The sequence below is a fragment of the Centroberyx gerrardi genome, chromosome 7, assembly GCF_048128805.1.
Source record: "Centroberyx gerrardi isolate f3 chromosome 7, fCenGer3.hap1.cur.20231027, whole genome shotgun sequence".
Taxonomy (NCBI): domain Eukaryota; kingdom Metazoa; phylum Chordata; class Actinopteri; order Beryciformes; family Berycidae; genus Centroberyx; species Centroberyx gerrardi.
Window position 1 is genome coordinate 7,478,472 of NC_136003.1, and position 20,157 is coordinate 7,498,628.

General features: G+C 42.1%; 1 protein-coding gene across 1 annotated transcript in view; it reads right to left on the reverse strand.

Moving 5' to 3' along the window:
• Window positions 1–18,645: 18,645 nt before the first annotated feature.
• LOC139921870 (protein kinase C beta type) overlaps window positions 18,646–20,157 on the reverse strand; it is a 97,410-nt gene continuing 95,898 nt past the window's right edge. Inside the window, exon 17 of the mRNA XM_071912251.1 lies at window positions 18,646–19,247. Coding sequence (XP_071768352.1) covers window positions 19,071–19,247 — 177 coding nt within the window. The 3' untranslated portion in view covers window positions 18,646–19,070. The remainder of the gene's footprint in view (window positions 19,248–20,157) is intronic.

Genomic DNA, 20,157 nt, shown 5'->3' on the forward strand with positions numbered 1-20,157 from the left:
CACGACTTTCCATCACCAAGTCGGAACGCTTCCATGAGCTAAAAATGCCATTTCTTTTCGGGTTCGTTAATGTCGTTTTCAGCTCCGAAAACTTCCAAAAGGGGTAAACCGTCTGGTTATGTTCTTCTGTATTCTCTGTAAAGTACGTATAGCAGCGGTTCTCAATGTGGGGTCTGGGGACCACCAGGGGTCCTCGAGGGGGTTCCAGGGGGTCCCCAGCAAATTGATGAATTGTTAAACTTCAGCATTATGTCATTTACAAGAAGTTAACACAATTAGAGAATGTAGAAGAATGACTGTTTTGATCATAGCTTCACTGTTATCTCTCTACCTACAATACAGATAGTCATGGAATTCTGGACAAATTCATATCCAACAATAAAAATATTCTCAGATTTGGGTCAGAGAGATACAATCTCATCAAATGGGGGTCTGTGGCAATGTGGACTACATTAAGAGTCCTTGATATGAAAAAGGTTGAGAATCCTTTCTTGAAGAGTTCTTCGAGGAACTTCTGATGGCTTTATTTAGAATAGGGGTTACTGTTTTCTTTCAGTGACTAAGAAGCCATTTTATATCATAAAACATCAAATTAAATGTGTATATATTACATGTACATTAATATATCAAACTGTTAGAAATTGTATCAGAATTTGTGTTGTGTCTGTGAATCCCGGGATGGGTGGAGGAGGGGTTATTTTACCTGATGTGTGATGGGTGTTGATTTCTGAGATGAAGTATATTGTTTTCAATATCACATGCGTGTTTTTCATGTTGTTATAGTCTTTATAAAGGAAAAACAATTGAGTGCACGAACACAGCACTGTCTATGTGACAACATGTCCTGACGTGGGGTAAGTTGTCACAAGTTGTCAAATGGTATTGTCTAAATCAGTAATAACTTTTGCTTCCAGTAAATTATTCAAAATGTAAAAATGCCATTTTTTAGAGAAGACTTTAATCTAGCTAGAAAAATATATACTGTATCTCAGTAGTAAGGCACTGCTGAGAAATACACCAATGAGTAAAAAGTGTGACAACATGCCTCTGCCTCCCCTAGCCTGCTGCCCTGAAAGAAGTAGTTTTGAAATTCCAGAAATTTCATGACCAGTGGGAAGACTCTCTCTGTCTCTCTCTCTCACACACACACACACACACACATACATGCACACACTTCTCCTGGTTGCTTGGTAACAAGGAGCATCATGAGGTCAGAGGTCGGTCAGCTCTCCTCCATCCATCTTCATCTGTCTGTCCCTAAACCCTAAATCGTTCATCCTTCTCTCCACCTCTCATGTTCACTATCTGTCTTGTCTTATCTATATTTTACATACTCATTCACACACACACACACACACACACACACACACACACACACACACACACACACACACACACACACACACCTTAATCAGTTGAAATAGACACTCGATTGAGAATGCAGCGACGTTTGATATTTGAAACATAATTTATTATCATACAATCCAAAACATCACATGATACATATTGTCTTATCGGTAAACATATCTCACAAAAACACATTCTTGCTCTTCCTCTTGCAGCGTCTTCGTCGCTCCTCTGTGTACAAAGTGTAAAGTATCTACAGGTTATTGTTAAGCTACTTGTTGTATAGCGTTTAAATCAAAAGCAGAAATAAGGTCGAGAGGCAGCCGTCCATTTTTCCTTTTACAGTGCTTAGTTGTTTATCTGATTTTAAGTTTAATGCTCGAAGGCTTCGACGCGCGGAGGAGAGGAAAATGCAAATGGAGAAAAAAGTACGGGAAGGATAAGGAGGGAAATTGAAAGAAGAATGATAAAGAAAGGGAAGAGGGACGAGAGGGAGCAGGAGAAGGGAAGAAGAGCTGGAGAGAAAGGAAGAACAAAGGAAAGAGGACAAAAGAAGAGCAGAGATGAGACAAATTGGGAAGAATTGGGAAGAATGGAAGAGGGAGGGAGGAAGGGAGAGTGAAATTAAAATACACAGAGGAAGCAGGGAAGGAAAGCAGGGAAGGAAAGGAGGGAAGGAAAGATAGGGTAGAATAAGGGAGAATGCTGAAGAGAAGAGGAGAGAAGAGAAGAGAAGAAGAATTGGGGAAAGGGTGAAAAGAAAAAAAACTAAAGAGAGGAGGAAAGGTCAAGAGGGAAGGAAACGAGAAAAGGAAAGACAATGAGGAAGATGAATGAAGGAGGAGGGGAGAAACAGTGTGGAAAAACAAAGGGGAGAGGATGGGGAGAGGGAAAGGTCAGAAAGAGAAAAAAATAAAGCGATAGAAGGAAAGGAGAGAGGAAGAGAGAGAAACAAAGTAAAGGTCGGAAGGAAAGGGAAGGAGAGAAGGAAGGAAGGAAGGAGGGAGGATGCCATTTAAGAGTTGGTACACAGCTGTAGGCCACGACTGTTCCAGCCTGCAGCACCTATAAAACTGTATGGGGGATAAACATGATGGATAGATACAGAGAGAGAGAGAGAGAGAGAGAGAGGGAGAGGGAGAGAGAGAGAGAGAGAGAGAGAGAGAGAGAAGAGTACCACTCGTGTAACTCAGCCCTCTATTGTCACAGATACTTTTTCTGCCCTATTTGTATATTTGCTATTGCAACTCATATATTTTTCACTTCTATGTCTCTGTGTATAAACGTATCTATGGAAATGGAAGACTATTAACTCTATTTATAGACTTGAAACATATTTATATATGTACAAAGGAGCATGAGAACAAAACAAAGCGGAACACGGCCCTTGTACAATATCTAGCAAATAAGTAACAGTGACTTGAGACGCACTCTTATCGTAAATAAAGCGACAGAAAACCCTATTCATGTATATTAAAGTAGTAATCTCACACCGATCGATAAATCAACAGTTAATATCAGATAAATCCACATTATATGGCACAAGATATGAGAGAGAGAGAGAGAGAGAGAGAGAAAGAGAGAGAGAGATCATCACATGCATGCATAGTATAATTCCTTAAAGTCCCCATCTGGAATGTAAAACAGCGACAGAAAACTGTAGTTTACAGACTGTAACTGTCGTTTTGAACGCAGTTACCGGCTGACGATTATGTTACAGGCTCTTAGAGGACTGAGAACGGAGCTTTTAACTGGAAAACAACTTGTTTCTATGTGTGTTAGATGTCGTTTTTACAGAAGAGGAAAATGTGAAAAATGTATTTGAGTTCTGAGATTAATCTCAGAATTCTGAGAATGAAGTCAGAATTCAGATACTAGTCAGACTTTAAACATAAAATTCAGACTTTCAACTTGGAATTCTGACTTTCAACTCGGAATTCTGACTTTCAATTTAAAATTCTGACTTAAATCTTAAAAGTCTGACTTAAATCTTAAAAGTCTGACTTAAATCTTAAAAGTCTGACTTTCAACTCTGAATTCTGACTTTCAACTCTGAATTCTGACTTTCAACTCGGAATTCTGACTTTCAACTTAAAATTCTGACTTAAAACTTAAAATTCTGACTTTCAACTTGGAATTCTGACTTTCAATTTAAAATTCAGACTTTCAGCTCGGAATTCTGACTTTGAAATTAAAATTTTGACTTTCAACTCAGAATTCTGACTTTATTCTCAGAATTTTGATTTTAATCTCACAATCTCAGAATTCTGAGATTAACCTCAGAACTCAAATAAATTTTTCACGTGGCCCTAATCCTCATCCGTAAGTTTTGATTTCATGTCAGCTTTCCCAATGCCACATGGACAAGTTGGTGCTGTTTCATCAGTTGCAGATAGAGGCTGTTAGCTTCTGCTTTTCCCCAAAGAAGATTTCTTAAAATATAATAAAGACTTATAGTAAAGTGTACAGTGTACAGTACTTAATATATATCTGAAATACATGCATGCACATTACACACACACACTCTCACTTTCACACTCAGTCACACACACACACACAGGTACACACAGTTGTAGTTGTCCAGTGCTATTGAGTGCTTTCAGGGTCTATGGTTGTAACGGTAGACATTAAGAGTAGGCGTGATTAACTTTAAGAGATATTTACACCCTCGACCTGATCAATATACAGCACTATATTTAAGCCAGGCTATGGTCAATGCGCAAATCATACTTTATATTTTACATTATACGACAAAAAGTACAATTGCAGCGGTGAACTGCAAGACTTCCCAATCAGATCCAGTGTAATTTCCTCAAAGGTGAAAGAGTTATGAACATTTTTGGGTGTGTATATGCATACATAATATGTATCTATGTGTAAGCATATGAGCTGGTTAATAGATGGGAAAAATGCGTCCTAAAGTAACTTCTACTCCCTAAAATGGAAATGCTTTCAAGTATGCATGACATCTGATCCCAGCCAAATATTGCTCCCCACTTAAATTAACAACGGTTATGTGATTCCAGAGCCATAGATATATATATATTTGTGTATCATCTGTGCTCCATTATTAAGGTCTGTGTAACAGACCTATATATGTCTTCTGTGCCTCCAGGACAGAACATTTCACAGTCATTGTCCGTTTTGTTACGCTTCACCTAATAATCACAACCCTTAGTCATGGGTTGGACTGTACTATATATGTGTGTGTATGTGTGTGTGGCTACTTGGCATTGTAGCCAATGTAATATAGTTTTAAGTCAGAAGGTTGATTTGCTGAATTCAAGCAGAATTTTAAATAATCAGCTTTATCCAATGAGGCCTTATCAAGCACACATACACACACATGCAGTATATACATGTGTGTTAATATACACATATGCATGCTAATACACACACATGTATAGACGCATGCACATACACACATACACACGCATACGGGTTAGGAAGTGCAAAATGAATAATTGAGAAAAGCAGCATTGTTCTTGCTGTTATTATTATTGCTGTTTGTGAAATCGCTCACTTGGGGGCTGTCAAAGCAGTTCCTCACTTACTGTGTGTGCATCTGCATGTGTGCACGTGCATGTTGTGTGTGTGTGTGTGTGTCTGTGTGTGTGTGTTCGGCTGGTGGCTGCCGCATTGCCAACCCACTGACATCGCGTCGCGCTAGACTCCCAGTGAGGCCTTGTCAGAACTAAGGATTAGAGCCAAAAAAAAAGAGAGAAGAAACAGAGGGATGTGAGAAGAGAGGAGGGAGAAGACAAGAGCCAAAGGAAGAAAGAGAAGGAAGAGAGGGAAGAGGAGGCTTTGACAGGCTGTGAAGTTTGCTCATTAGGCGTATTCCTCTGCGACGGCCCGGTGTGAGAGGCTCAGTCTGGGAGTGTGTCAGCACTTCGCGGAGCAAGGCAGTGTGCAAGCCGGTTAGAACTGGTGAAACATGGTGAGGACGCTCAACTTCACCTGCTAGATACAGGGCTCTTCCCAGTGTGTGGGGGTTAAAATGGCTACTAGTGGAAGAAAAGACAGAAAATGGCTACAGAAGATGCACACAGGCTTCTGGGTAGTTGCACGTTATCGTAAACACATTAAAGGCGCTACTAGCTTCTCCTTTAAGCCTGTTAGCATTCATTCTTACCATTTTAACAGTTTTACACTGTGTTGACGGCAAGGAGAGCCACATATTAAAAAGTCAACATGGCTAACATCATGGCATGCTAACGGCTAACATCATGGCATGCTAACAAAAATACGAATTAGATGTTTAGGGTTCGCTCATGATCTAAAAACATTTGAATGCTAATCAGACTAGAATGACAGTGGCATGTTCAGTCAAATCATGGCGCTGAGTCTCAAGTACCCAAACCGATGCTCATTTCAACATTATGAAACAGTCTATGGCAGCCATTTTAACCGTACCAGCCAAATCACCATCCAGGTGTGAGTATGCTGTTTTTGTATCCATTCAAGTTTGTGTGATATGATGATACTGGCAGGAGTTGAGTGAAGACATTTCTGAAATTGGAGTGGCGACTTTTTCTGTTGCGAGGCGACGACATGGTTCTTGCACATTCTCTCTGATTTCATTGGTTCAACTCTTTCCTCAAATGGCTCTGGAAACTTACATGGTTATCGTAGGGTTTGAGTTGTCACGATGCTGCGGTACTACACCAGACCAGGTATCACAATATCAAGTAGTATCACAATACCTCACTTAAGAATACTGAGAACTTGATTAGGTTTGGAGAAAGCTAACGTCATAAACTGACAAGCTAACCAGCTCTTTAACAGTTTGTCTTGTCATTATAATCGGGGGCATGAAATTAAGCCCACCCACTTGCTTGAGGTCAGCGACATTGGGAGCGGGCAAGTCCAGAAAATGGAGCACTAGCCCAGTTAGCGAGTGAGATTGGGCAGCAGATTCTCAATCCCATGTATGAATCTACACCGACATTTAGTGAAGGTGTGACAGAAACTTCAGTGCTTCTCAGTCAGTTGTCTGTATTCTATGTCTTTGATGGAACCTCATCCAAAAACTAAATGCATTGATTACAAAGAAAAAGGATGTTTGTGGAAGACCAGTAGGGACTGGCTATGTAGAGATAAACTCACTATGCGATGTTCATCCTGTAGCCTAATGTATATAAATGTATTATAATGTATATGATTTTAGAGCATGAGCTATCTATACTGGGGTAGGAATAATTGGTCCAGGAAAGTAGAAATTTCACTCAAAATCCTTAAAGAGCAACTAAACCTCAAACCCAAATCTGTACTCGATAGAAGGTGACATCACCTGGCACCAAAGACCAGCCAACAGCAGAAGGCCAGTTCAGTACCCTACTTTTCACAATTAGATATTAGGCTTCACCACAGATTTGGGTTTGGGGTTTACTCTTTAAGTTCCACCCGTGTTTATACTGGAATGCATTTTCCCATGTATTAAAACTACTCACACAAGTTCCTGTCCTGTATAAAAAGTTAATTTTGACACCTACAACATTTTTGACACAATACTTCAAAATCTTTGGTATCAAGAGTATTGTGCGAGTTTGGCGTTGCGATACCTTGGTCGTGTCAAAGTATTGTAGACGCATCTGTGTTACACTGGATTCAGAATGGAGACAGAAAACGCACATGTACTGAGAAATTACACAATTCGTATAGTTTTAGTGCTAGGTGGCCTTCCCAACCTCTCTGAAACCCAGGCTAACCTCCTCTTCTACCAGTCCATCAGTGTGATCCAGTCCAGTGTGTGTGTGTGTGTGTGTGTGTGTGTGTGTGTGTGTGTGTGAATGTATGTTAATTTGTGGGAGCCACGTATTCGGGGTTGGTGTAGGAGAAGCCGAGGAACTCGTCCTGGTCCAGGTTCATGATGAAGAGCTTGTCTGTGGGAGTCAGGTCCACCGGCATCTTGGTGAACTCCCTGTCGAAGTTACAGGTGTCGCGACTGTTCTTCTGTTGGGAGAGAAGTGGAGGGGAGAGAGAGAAGGCGAGATGGGGGGGGGGGGAGACGTGAAGAGAGAGGGAAGGAAGGGGAGAAAAGAGAGGGATGGAAAGGTAGCAATGATCAGAGGGAGGGAGGGGGAAAGAGAGACTTCTGTTAGATACGGTACTGTACAATATCCATCAAAAGAGTGGGAGCAAGGTACGAGTGGTGGTGGGAAACCCAGGCTAGAACACACTAAAACAGAGAAAAAAAAGCAAGAAAATAGAGGGAATAATAAGGAGGGAGAGTGAGTAAAGGAAGTGGGAGTCTACAGTGAGACAGAGGGATGAGAGAGAAACACAGATGGGGTGAGAGACATGAATCAAGAGAGGAAAGAGAGAGACTTGGGGAGGGAAAGAGTACAGGGACAGCAACTGTGACTGTGTGTGGGAGGTGTGTGTGTGTGTGTGTGTGTGTGTGTGTGTGTGTGTGTGGTAGTGGAGGGTTTCTCTGGGGCAAGACATTGTTAATGCACTGCTTGGCTCAGTGGATCCATGGAGAGGGGGAAGAAAGAGAAAGAAAGAGAAAGAGAGGGAGAGAGAGAGAGAGAGAGAGAGAGAGAGTGGGGGGGTAATGATGGAGGGAGGGAGAGAGTGTTAAGGAGTGGGGGAGGGGCTGGTTAGATGCAGTGAAAGAAAGCTGCTGCCATTTGAAAGCTGTGAACCATCTCAGGACGCACACACACACACACGGTTAGGGATTTGATTCCCATTGGGGCAACCCATGCTATGCTCTGTAAGCACTCATGATACTGTAAGGCACTTTGGATAAGAGCGCCCACTAAAGGGCAGATATTATTCACACACACATGCATACACACAACATACACTTGCTTACACACACTTGCATTTACACAGATAAATGCATAAGTGCATGTGGAGACGGACGCACACACACACACACACACACACACACACACAGAGTCATATCAGTGTGCACCATGTATGGCCTGTAGGATGTAAAGCTCCAGAGAAGCAGAGTGGAGAGAGTGTCTAAAGGCCAAGCCTCCCTCCCAACACGTGTGTGTGTGGTCATGTGATCTCACTCACACACGTGGGGCAGGATTCCTTAGGGGCATCCGTATACAGTATGTACAGGGTGCACACACACACACACACACACACACACACACACACACACACACACACACACACGCGCGCGCGCGCACACACACTACGCTGGGTAGCTATAAGCTAGATACCATCAGCTAATATACACTTATGACACCTGTCATTCATTTCCTGAAATCTGTGTGTGTGTGTGTGTGGCAAATGTCATTTGGTGGACACTTTCATCCACAGCGCCATATGGACCTTATTCCCACAGAGGCCATTTTGAATTTACATCACACTCTGGGTGGGAAACTGTACCTGGAAAAACAAGTACATGCAGCGCAGCTTTGTCGTACTGTTGTGTACCAATGCACATCATACAAACATTTACCATTTCACAGATTCCCCACTGAAAAATGTCTTAGAAATGAATGGACTTGAGGAATCCAGAGGGAAATAGTACCAAGAGTGCATACATTTTTAGCATTGGTGGTCCCTAGCAGGGTTGGTGCCATGATCTATCCATTGTGCATGTGTGTGTGAGTGTATGTGAGTGTGTGTGTGTGCGCGTACAACATACACCTTAGCAATGACACACACACACTTACTAGCCAAGAACACCAACAGGCACCCATACAAGCAGCCAGGAAAACCACATAGATATTTCTAACACCAATAAGCCACCAAAGATACTGTCATTGACAAAACACAATGTCAGAAACCCACAGCCAGATAGATAGATAGATATATAGATAGATCTCACACCAATCAGTAAATCAACAGTTAATAACAGATACGTGTGAGAGAGAGGCGAGAGATAGACAAAGAGAAAGAGAGAGAGAACTAAATGGAGAGGGAAAAGATAAGCCGGACACATAAATATTCACATTAATAAGCAACCGGCGGTCACAGAGAAAACCACACAAGGGGAAATCTCAGAAAATCCACAACCATAAATACTTAATGTGAAAAGACAGCGAGGGAAGCCAGAGATTTAACAAACACATCACAAAGTCAGAGTCTGAGCGTCTGAGCAACACCACGGACATCAGAAAAAACTATTCCTATTTGGCGAGAGCGTGATAGAGCAGAGAGGGGGGGGGGGGGGGGGGGAGGGGCGGGGATCAGGAAACAACCACAAGTCACCACCAAAATAAGCGTGGAGCGACAGAGAGGGACAGGAGAGCTTTGAAGATCACAGAAATCAGAAACCGGCATCACCTGATCTCCTACCTTCGTCCGCCAGCTCTCCTCCGTCCCCAGGGACGCAGCTGCCACAGCTGGCCCAGCTCCAGCTCACGTTCCTGGGCTTGGGTATCCACTAGAGTCCCTGGTCTCAAGAGAGGCCCAGGTCCGCCGAGCTCCTGGCTGGTACAACACTCGGTACGACAGCGGTCCGAATGTGAATATTTTCAACACATCCATCAGTGTAGGTTGAATACAACAGGTTGCCCCAGTTTATGTTTCCATTACCATAATCTTCGAGTAGTAATCTGCGATATTTTCATGAAAATAAATGTCCGTTTTGCTAGTGAGTCAACCTATAGCCAGTTCATGAAAGCTTTTACATTTGCTGTTCTAAACAGCCGGAGTCTGGTTGGTGTTTCAGGGTTCCTACATAGTTTTGTTTTAAAAATTCCATACTTTTTCCAAGCCTTCATTTCTTGACTTGATTTGAAGATTTTGGTGGTCAGCGTGATTTACGCCAATAGACATCTTCGCTAACTATGCCATATATCTGATCTATAGATGATTATTCTTAACAGTGACAAATATCAGAAGAGGAAGGGGTCTGAAACCACAAACTACCAAATTCTTTATCCATACATTTCCAGACCTGTGTAGGAACACTGGTGGTTGCAGGGAAAAATCTACACATTTTACGTTTTCGGCAGTAACGGTTTGTTTGGAATGAACAGAAGAAGAACTGGGTAGTTAGCATGAGCAGTGATAGCCACCATGACTGACCAGACCACCTACAGAAACTCAAACTGCATCAAGAGAAAATCCAAGGAAAAACTGTTTGACTGACAGGTGATCTCTGGGAAGTGCAGTGCAGAAACACCACAGCAATGAGGCTGAGCAACAAAGATGTCACCAATAAAAAAAAAAAAAAATAAAATGTGGATCTCACGGATTACCACTTTAAAACTGTTAAATTGAGAAGCAATACAAGATGTGTGTTGTCCCACACTACACTCACAGATGTGTTGAAAATGATAAACCCTCTGATGGACTGAGGTTGCAGCAACGATAGTAATAAGAACACTTAGGAAATGTAGTAACTGATGTGCGTGTGTGTTTTCAAAACCTTGTAAATGGTACAGAGTCAACTGTTTACATTGCCGAAGACTTTGCATGTACAGTACTCACACACACACACACACACACAGAGCTGCCAGCCATGTAGGCCAGCTCATAATGTGTTCCATCTCAGCACGCTTCAATTGCGGTTAACGCTGTGAGGCAGAGAGACAGAGATATGGAGAGAGAGAGAGAGAGAGAGAGAGAGAGAGAGAGAGAGAGAGGTAGAGAGGAGGAAATACACAGCGAAGGAAAATGAGCGAGATAGAGATCAGTGGCCCTTGGTATAGATGTATAGATAGAAGGCTATGGTCAGATTATAGCATCAGTGAACAGGGCAAACACACACACACACACATACACACGTATGCACACACACACACTTACACATTATATACTTTGATGAACACAATGCGCATGTATGCATGCACATACAAGGCACACATGTTCACGCACATACTGTAGATACAGTATATGTACATATATATGCACACACACCCACACATTATTTTTCACTTCACTACACCGTGTTCCATAGGCAGTGGTTTTAATAGAGAAACATGACTGAGTCTTTAATTTCCTCCATCTCCCACCTCCCCTCCCTCCCTCCGTCTCCCTCTCTCCCTCTCTCGCCCATCTCTTTTCAGTAACGAGAGGATTAGCGGGAGACGAGCTGATGTCAGCTGAGGATGGGGGAAGAGGGGGAGGCACAGGGGGAAGGGGAGGGGAAGAAAAGGAGAGAGAGCGCGCGAGAGAGAGAGAGAAAGAGAGAGAGAGCGAGCGGGTGAATGAAAGGCGGTATCGAACACTGACCTGTTTTGGGCTGATAAGCGCAGGCTGCTTTGTGCCGAAGCCACTGGCTTTAATTTGGGGGCCGCAACATTCGGAATTAATTATCACACACACTCCAGCACTGCTGCAGCTTACAGTGTACATTGGCTGTTACATCCACTCCCATATAAACTTTATGCAGCTAATGCGCTGTAACTTACTGTTACACAGGAGGCTGTTTTGCTATTATAATAACGTTAAATGAAATACAGCCACATTGCAATGTTAATATATGGTTAAACCAAGAGGGAAAAGAAGGGGGCGTGTCTTCAAAGCCAAGTGTAAAATAAAACTAGCGTCCAAATTTTGAAGCGCGACCCTTCAACATTGATGCGATAAAAAGGTAAATTTGTGGGTTAATCACTTGATAAATTTTGAAATTCGGGTCTGATATCCAAAATAGCACCAATCTGCAGTAACAAGCTGCAGTAGAACACTGAAGTAGTAATGAAAACTGTTTCAGCCTGGACTTTAGGAACAAATGAGAGAGGCTCCATTTATTTCCTTGCATATATCAGAGGGTTAACTGCTAATGCTGTAGGATACAATGACAGCACACTGTACGCTGTATGCTGTTTTATTAAGTATAGTGTTAATGGCCTGGCCCAAACTGCGCTAACTTGGACAAGAGTTATATTATTGTGGTTGAAATTATTAGAGGTTAGTTAAATTGAATTGCGATGATGGTACTGCAGCATACAGTACAGTAACTATGCTACGCAACATAAATTGTGGGTGAGGTTTTTCTAGAGACTGTGTGTGTCCAGGATTTACTGTGTGACCGCACTTTTGATGCTAACTTGGCTCTTACTGTTCAATAAACACACAAGGTTAAACTACTATCAACTTTCTCAATGCACAACAGTAAGTTAATCAAAGAGCTTATTTGCTTAAAAATTCCATTAATTAAGCAGATACCACTGTATTACTGCTACACAATACAGTGGCACCTCACTAATCAATGCCCTTCGAACGTTGTTGCCAAGCTCAGCATGATGAGTGTTAACTGACCTTTTCCACTGTGACTCACTGTATAATATTGCATTGTATATCAGACCTAGGTTACATAATATTTGCGAATACTCTTCACGGTTAGTTTTCGCCTACGTTTTTGGGCTGAGTTTGTCACATAGGACGAAACAACATGCATCATCGTGTAAGGTTTAGACAGCCACAGTATTAAAGTCAATTTAGTAAATTTCTCTGACTGAACTCCACCCATCAGGCACTCCATGCATGTTAAAACAAACGCTAAGAATTGTTTGCTAGTGCTATATGAGCCAGATCTTTAATATCAGTAATTCTCATAGGATATTCTATGGGGCACTGATGTGTTCATGTGTCTTGAGATTCTGCCCACATGTACAGAAACTGAAGGTCACACCAAAACGTCATTAAAAATTAAGAATCACATATTTTTTTCCCCTCCTAATCATTTTGAACCTTATCCACCACCCACTTACATGTTGCTTTCCCCAATGATACGATCACCGCAGACTGCATCTACTTTGTGTCCCTCCTTGTAAACATTTGAGTGTATTAGGGATGCTAAATGGTGCACGTTCAAGATGTGTAGCTGAAGGTAACAGCAGTGATGCGGCTAGTAGCTTCGGCGGCTCAGCGGGGCTGTGTGTATGTAGGCCGTGTTCTGCATGTTATTTCCTTGAAGTCATCAGACCTACGCTCCCCCATCAGGGAAAGGCTCTTATGATAAGTGGCAGCCATGAAATATGCACAGCCTGTCGTAGCCGCCCGCCTCGCTCCGCGGAGCCTCGCTGTGCTCGCTCGCCCTCGCTCTCTCTCTTCTCCTCACCTCCGTCCCTTTATACTGCCTTGTTCTTTCTCGCTCGCTCCCTTGCCTCGCTTGCTTTCTGAATTGCTGCTCTTTTTCTTTCTCTCTCTTTTACTCAGCACCCAGCCTTCCCCTGTCCATCACCTTCTCTCTCTCTCTCCCTCTCGCTTTCCTCACCCTTCCCCTGCTTCGCTTTACTCTCTTCCTCAGTATCCTCCATGCCTTCCTCTTTCTCTTATAATCTCGCTGTCTCTGTCCTGCAGTCAGTCTATACAGCATAGAGAGAGGGAGAGAGAGACAGAGAGAGAGAGAGAGAGAGAGAGAGAGAGAGGGGAAGGGGAAAAATGTGACAAGGAGACAGAAAGATGGAGAGACAAAGAGAGAAACCCCACACCTACTATTGGTGTTGGATATTTCCCGGAGCACATCAAGATTTATACAACGCACACCATATAAATGCAGTAAACATATCAACAACAACAAATCCCCCCTAAACACTTCTTTTAAATCCTTTATTTTATGTATGCCTGTTTTTCCTGGAAAACAAAAACAAACTTTTGGCACATGGAAAGCATTGTGAAAAGCATTTTTTTTTTTTAGATATATTTCATTATTTTCATACATAGCGCACACAACAACAATAGCTCGGACCAGACTTTTGAAGCACTGCTGACAAAGAGAGCGTGAGTCACCCTAATATGTTATATGCATGTAAATCCTAATAATAAAAAGGTAAAATAAATGCGTTTTTTCATGCACAAAGTTCATTTTCCTTCTCCTTCTGCCGGAAGGAATTGTAGAAACAAAAACACGGGAATCCTCGGTTAACATTTCTCCCCTCTGTCTTTTACAATACTGATCACATTGTGTATAAGAGAAATATATGTATATATCAACATTTGACACAGTTTTATATATATGTTTATGTATAGGTATGTATAGGTATTTGTTGTTGTTATAATACAGGAGACATTGAATGTGATAAATACCAAAAATGGAGGTACGGACAAAGTGGAGCAACGCCCCGGACACAGATTTAGCCTTGTCAAGTCATCAAGACGCAACAGTCGCATTCACCTTCACATTTAAAATAGTGGACAGCAGAGGACGGTGTTGCAGATGCCTTCTCAAACATGAAAGCACTTCTTAAAGCTGCTCATCTATGGTGAAATCATCAACAGTTTCAATTTTTGGACTGGAGGTCACAGAGCTTTTAAGAGAACTACCAGCCTTATCGAGCTGTTAGCAATGACTTCAACCAGTGACTTTCGTTCCATCCGCCAAATTTTGCATTCAAATTGCCTCAACTAACAGCTCCCAATGCCTCCAACATGCATCTAAAACACACCTGTTTAAGGTATCTGACATTGGGACGACCATGCCAAGACAATGTTGCCACACGTGCTACTTTTAGACAAAACTCACTTGGAATTCGTTTTGGGAAAAAACAAATTCAGCGTTGCCCCAAAACTCTGTTTTTAGTCAGATTTTTCATTCCTGCCTATATAGTTTGTGCCAGTAGAAGTCAATCCTTCTTAACTGCTAGTAGCTTCACTTTGTTTGTGAAAACAGTGAATCATAAGCGCTACTTTGCTGTCACAAAATAGTGCCTTAAAGAGCAACTTAACACCAAACCCAAATCTTTGTAAAGCCTGATGTCTAATGGTAAAACGCATGCTACTGAAATGGCCATCTTCTATAGGCTGATCTTTGGTGGCAGGTGATGTCACCACCTGTTGTACTCTATAGAAGGTCACATCGCCTGGCACCAAAGATCAGCCTATAGCAGATGGCCATTTCAGTAGCATGCTTTTTACCATTTGATGTCAGGCTTTACACAGATTTGGGTTTGCTGCATTACAGTGGGGCTCTGTGAGAAAATGTTCACATTATTGATGAGTGAAGGAGGACTTTAAAATCCTCAAAGCTAACGTGGCTGGTCAGGCTGAAGTCCTGCCACTCCCAGTGGGATCACGCCTTTGCTCCCTCAGCTCCCTGCTAACCCTAACCATCTGTTCCACTGCTCCAGGAATAAGCTCAGTCCATACTGCCAGTGTCCTGCAAAAAGCATCTATTTCTATTTTTCCAGGTTCTTTTAGACTAAAATTGCAGATGGCATTTTTAATTTTTTCTCAATTCCTAAAAAGCTGGACACTATCACTACTGTATCTAGGAACCCATTGTATGGAAAGACACAGTTTTCTGCAGTGCAATCAATATTTGATCAATTTGAAAATTCTAAAATGTTTTTAAATAATCTTTTTTTATATTCTGATTTGTACCCGATTGCCTCCATGGACGATCCACCATTAACTTAGAGAGTAAGAAGAATGCCTCCATGGATGTAATAAGAAATCAATGGCCTTCTTCATAATATCGTCATGATGCAGTAAGGGTTTGCCCTTTCAGGTATCACTAGACCATAGCGCCCCCTAGGGACAGGTACCTACTTGGTGTCGAACCCACGACTCCCATGCTTGCTAGCATGACAGACAACCGTTATTTCTGCAAGCCAATTGGCAGAAGAATAGCATTCCTACCAGAGACGCGAGTTAAACGTATGCAGACGACTCCATGCTATTATTACTGATAAAAACCCACTGAACCTGCATGTTAATGTGCCCCTTTACGGCAGTAAACTCCCGTAATGTCCTTCTTTGATGAAGAAGAGCGTGATATGAGGAAGCCATTCAGTTCTGCCACTTCCAGACAATGTTGGCTGCATAGTCAAGTGTATACGAAGTGGAGTATACCTACCAATAAACCTTATAACCAATAAAATACAAAGAAACCTGGGGTCACTGTATACCCAACTCAGCTACCAATAGCTGCAAGTATAAGGAACCACCTTTTTCATGAGCATTTAGAATAAGCCTAATTTCCAGTCGATTTTCCATTGATGTCGGGCTCAGAGTACGCATATACAGTATCTCAACAGTCAACAGTCACCTCATTAGCTTTCACTACACTAGTGCACACCTAAAAAGACAATTTGTGTCGAGTTCAACAATTCTGAGTGTACAGTAATTCGGGAAAGCGCACATATTTTGTTACAGAAAATGTAACACAAGTGACCCAAACTACTCATTGAAAATGTGATGAAAAAGACACATTTTTCATATTACGAGTGCAGCAGACTAATCACCAACAACCATCTCAATTACCCTACAGTACTAGTATTCTCAGTTACTGTGGCTACCAAACTGACCGATTGGCTGACAAGATGGTTGCCGTGGTAACCACAGATCAAAAGACAAGGACCTCTTTCCATGATTGCCATATACAAAATCTGCCTCACTGTCAACAAGATTATTGCTAGCTAGGGAATGTCAAAAAACACAACAACAGCGATAAAAAACACACACATCTTCCTGCTTTACGAGACCTAGCTTTGACCTGTGCACGCACTTACTCTTCTTAGGACCAATGAGATATTCTTATTGCACAAGCAGTACTTGAAATACACCAATCACAGTGAGCTTAGCCCTAAAGCCCGCCCCCAAAAAGGAAACACAGACAACTAACTTATCTACTCCTTATCTACTTTGTCTTTTCTCCTATTTTCTACTGGTTGGGAGCATCACACCAATACTGCCTGATACACAGATGAAGCTAAACACGAGGCCAAGCAAGGCGCTAGGAAGGCAGGCACGCACATACACACACGCACATTTTCATACACAGAGCCATTCAAACACACACACACACACACAAACACACATATAGTACACACGAGCACACACACTGTAAACAAAACGCCCGGTTACAGGAAATCATGCTTTTGTAAAACACAAAGAAACTAACTACGAGTCTCTTTCATTGCTTAAATACTAGAGAACAGAATAATTGAGAGTATATGAACTAGTATTATCCACCTATCTATCTAACGGACGATAAGCCTATAAGGACTACATTTCCCAATAGCATTTCACCGCTGTGATCCTCTGTATTCCGGTGTTGGACAGCAATTACACAGGCACAGAAAATCTGATATTTATGGTCTTTTGTGGCACAGATCTGATCGTTTCATGTTCAGATTCCAAGTGGTTTTTCCCCCCGTTTTGAAAGCCGTGAAAAAGAGCCACCGATTGGCCCAAAAATATCTGCCACATAATGGCGGCAGAGAGGTGCTGAGATAAGATGCTAAGGTGCTGTTGGGAGACGGAGTCCAGGGCTATTATTGATTTAGAAACTCATGCAAAAAGTATGTCAAGCATTCCAGTTTTAGCTAAGATAAGGATCGTACAGACAGCTATTATTATTATTGTACAGTGAATAAAAAGCACACCAGAAATATAGGCCTAACTAAGAAAAGCACTGGAATAGCCGAGGAATGAGAGAAACAAAAAGTTAAATCACAATTTCCACAAAGAAAAAAAAAAGTTAGAACATGGAATGCTGAAGCTATGTTACATGAAATTGTGTATTTGTGTGAGTTGGGGAGGGGGGCGATCATCTCCTGTTGATCATCTCCTGTTGTTATATACTGCAGATTATTGTATATGTATATTTGTGTATGTGTTTGTCTGTTTTTTAGCTGCCAGGTGTGTTAAACACTCACAGGAAGGCAGAAACAAGTCAATTTAGTATACTTCTGTGTGACTCAAACCTACCCTGACACTATGTGAAACTTCCATCTGGTACTCCTTTTAGTGCAAAATAAACACTAAGGGTTGGTTCACACTGCAAGCAACACAAACAAGTCACCAGAAGTCCATTCATTTCCTACAGAGCTGAGCGACCGGGGAAACTCGGCCCATGTGGACGGTCAACAAGCTTGTTGGCTGAGAAAAGTTGTCCACGGCTGCACTTTTCGCAGTCATCGGCCGTCAACAGCCAATCAGATTTCCAGGCTTCCTTGTTTCCCTACTGATTGTCATTTTGTTTCATGAGCAATTCCGGCTGGCAAGTGCAGATTGGACAAGAAGTGATTACAGCCGTTCAAAGCTTTCCAGTTCTCTATGACTTTTATTAGAAAGGCTACAGGAATAAACCAGTGTGTTCCACAAGCGCCAGCTGCTGGCCAAATAGCTGAATGCTAACACATTTCCGGGCGACTTTTTTAATTGTAATTTTTGTTTTTAAACTTCTGTTTCCCCAATGATGCATCTTGCTGCGAAAATGTAAATGCAAAACACATTTATAAACAAGCTTCAAGCTAATCCTGACTCAATGTTCTTATTGAAAACTAGTGACTTACTTACCTAAAAGCCTTTACTATAACTCTCCTACTACTATTCCAAATAATAGAGGTCTTCATGAAGAGAAAGCTGTTCTGAGACCAGCATAATAATACTGATGTGTTGATGTTTGCTATTGTCCGGGAACTGCTCTGCTGTTCCCAGACAACTCTATTGATTAATCCTGCTTCAAATTTCAAGAAAAGAGTGCTTAAAATGTGTGAGAGCAAAAAATACATGATTTGTTTGAATACATCGCTTATTTTTCACTGCATAAATGCAACCGGAGCTTCTCACACCGCCCACGATTGGTCAGAACAGAGCGACCCATCAACCAAGTTGCTTGCAGTGTGAATGAGAAACGTCTGTGTATTATGTAAGACTGTTTAAGTATACTGTCTGTTTATAAGTTTAAATCATGCCTGCTTGGCGTTAATGAAAGCACTATCAGTTCCTGGATATTCTGGGTTGATGTTTTTGTGTGCGTGTGTGTGTGTGTGTTCAGGGTTGATGCTGGAGAAATGTGTGTCTGTGTGTACATGTGTCTATATATATATCTGTCTGTGCATGAGTTGAAATCAAGCCTGCTCGGCGGCAGTGGGGGTAGCAGCAGTTCCTGGGTATTCTGCGTTGATAAAGGAGAATCCCTGGAACTCATCCTGGTCCAGGTTCTGAATCACTTCCTCGTCAGGAGGCGTCAGCACCGGCGGGTGGCGCGTGAAAAAGCGGTCAAAGTTCTCCGCGTCCCGGCCGCACTGTTGAGGGAGGGATGGAGGGGTGGAGAACGGGGAAGGGAGGATCGGGAAGAGGAGGGAGGAGTGGGGATGGAAAGGAACGGATGGATGGGGAGAGGAGGAGAGGAAAACAAAAGAAGGGGAGGGGGTGGCGGGTTGAACCGGGGCGTGAGACGACATCATTTGAACATGGTTTCAAATATCGGAGCAAACATCTGAACTTGGGGCGCGCTTGATTCAGTTTCGTTCCTAAGAGATGCTGAATCAAGCGCGCCTCATGTTTCTTTTGTCTTTGTCAAATATTTGAAACATATTCAACTGCAAATCAAAACACAACAAGGACATCGAAGTCTCAAATGACAGCCGGACCTGTGGCAGTGCACTATGTTCCACTAGTAGCCATGCAGCAATGCTATTGCTATGACTTGCTGCTGAAAACCTTCTTAATAAAGGAGCATTTCACCCAAAAAAGCATCTACTTAAATCTCACCATGGCTGCAACAGACTTGCCAAAAAAAGAGATTTTCGCTTGGGTCTTTTATCTTGATATTTTTGGTTGTAACGCTCAGGTTTGATTTGAATTCCTAAAAATGTCACACTAGAAAGGGCTTAGACAATTACGGTCTAATTGCGGGTTAATTGTGGGTTAATTGTGCGCTGCAGCTGCAGAGACCTGGCTGGGTATGAATAAACAAATCAGACAATCAGCTAGTATGCAGAAGAGCACCGGGAACACTCTGAAGCTCTTGAGAGATTTGTGCCTGGAAGCGGCGCGGTGTGTCAAAACATTTGATTCCGTTTTCATTCAAAGATACATATTACCATATTTTGAATGCCGTTGTTCCGAAGTGAGATCTACTGTTTGAAAAATGAAACAGCTACTCTTACAAAATGAGAGAATACATCTTAGTATGGCAGAAAAGAAACTATC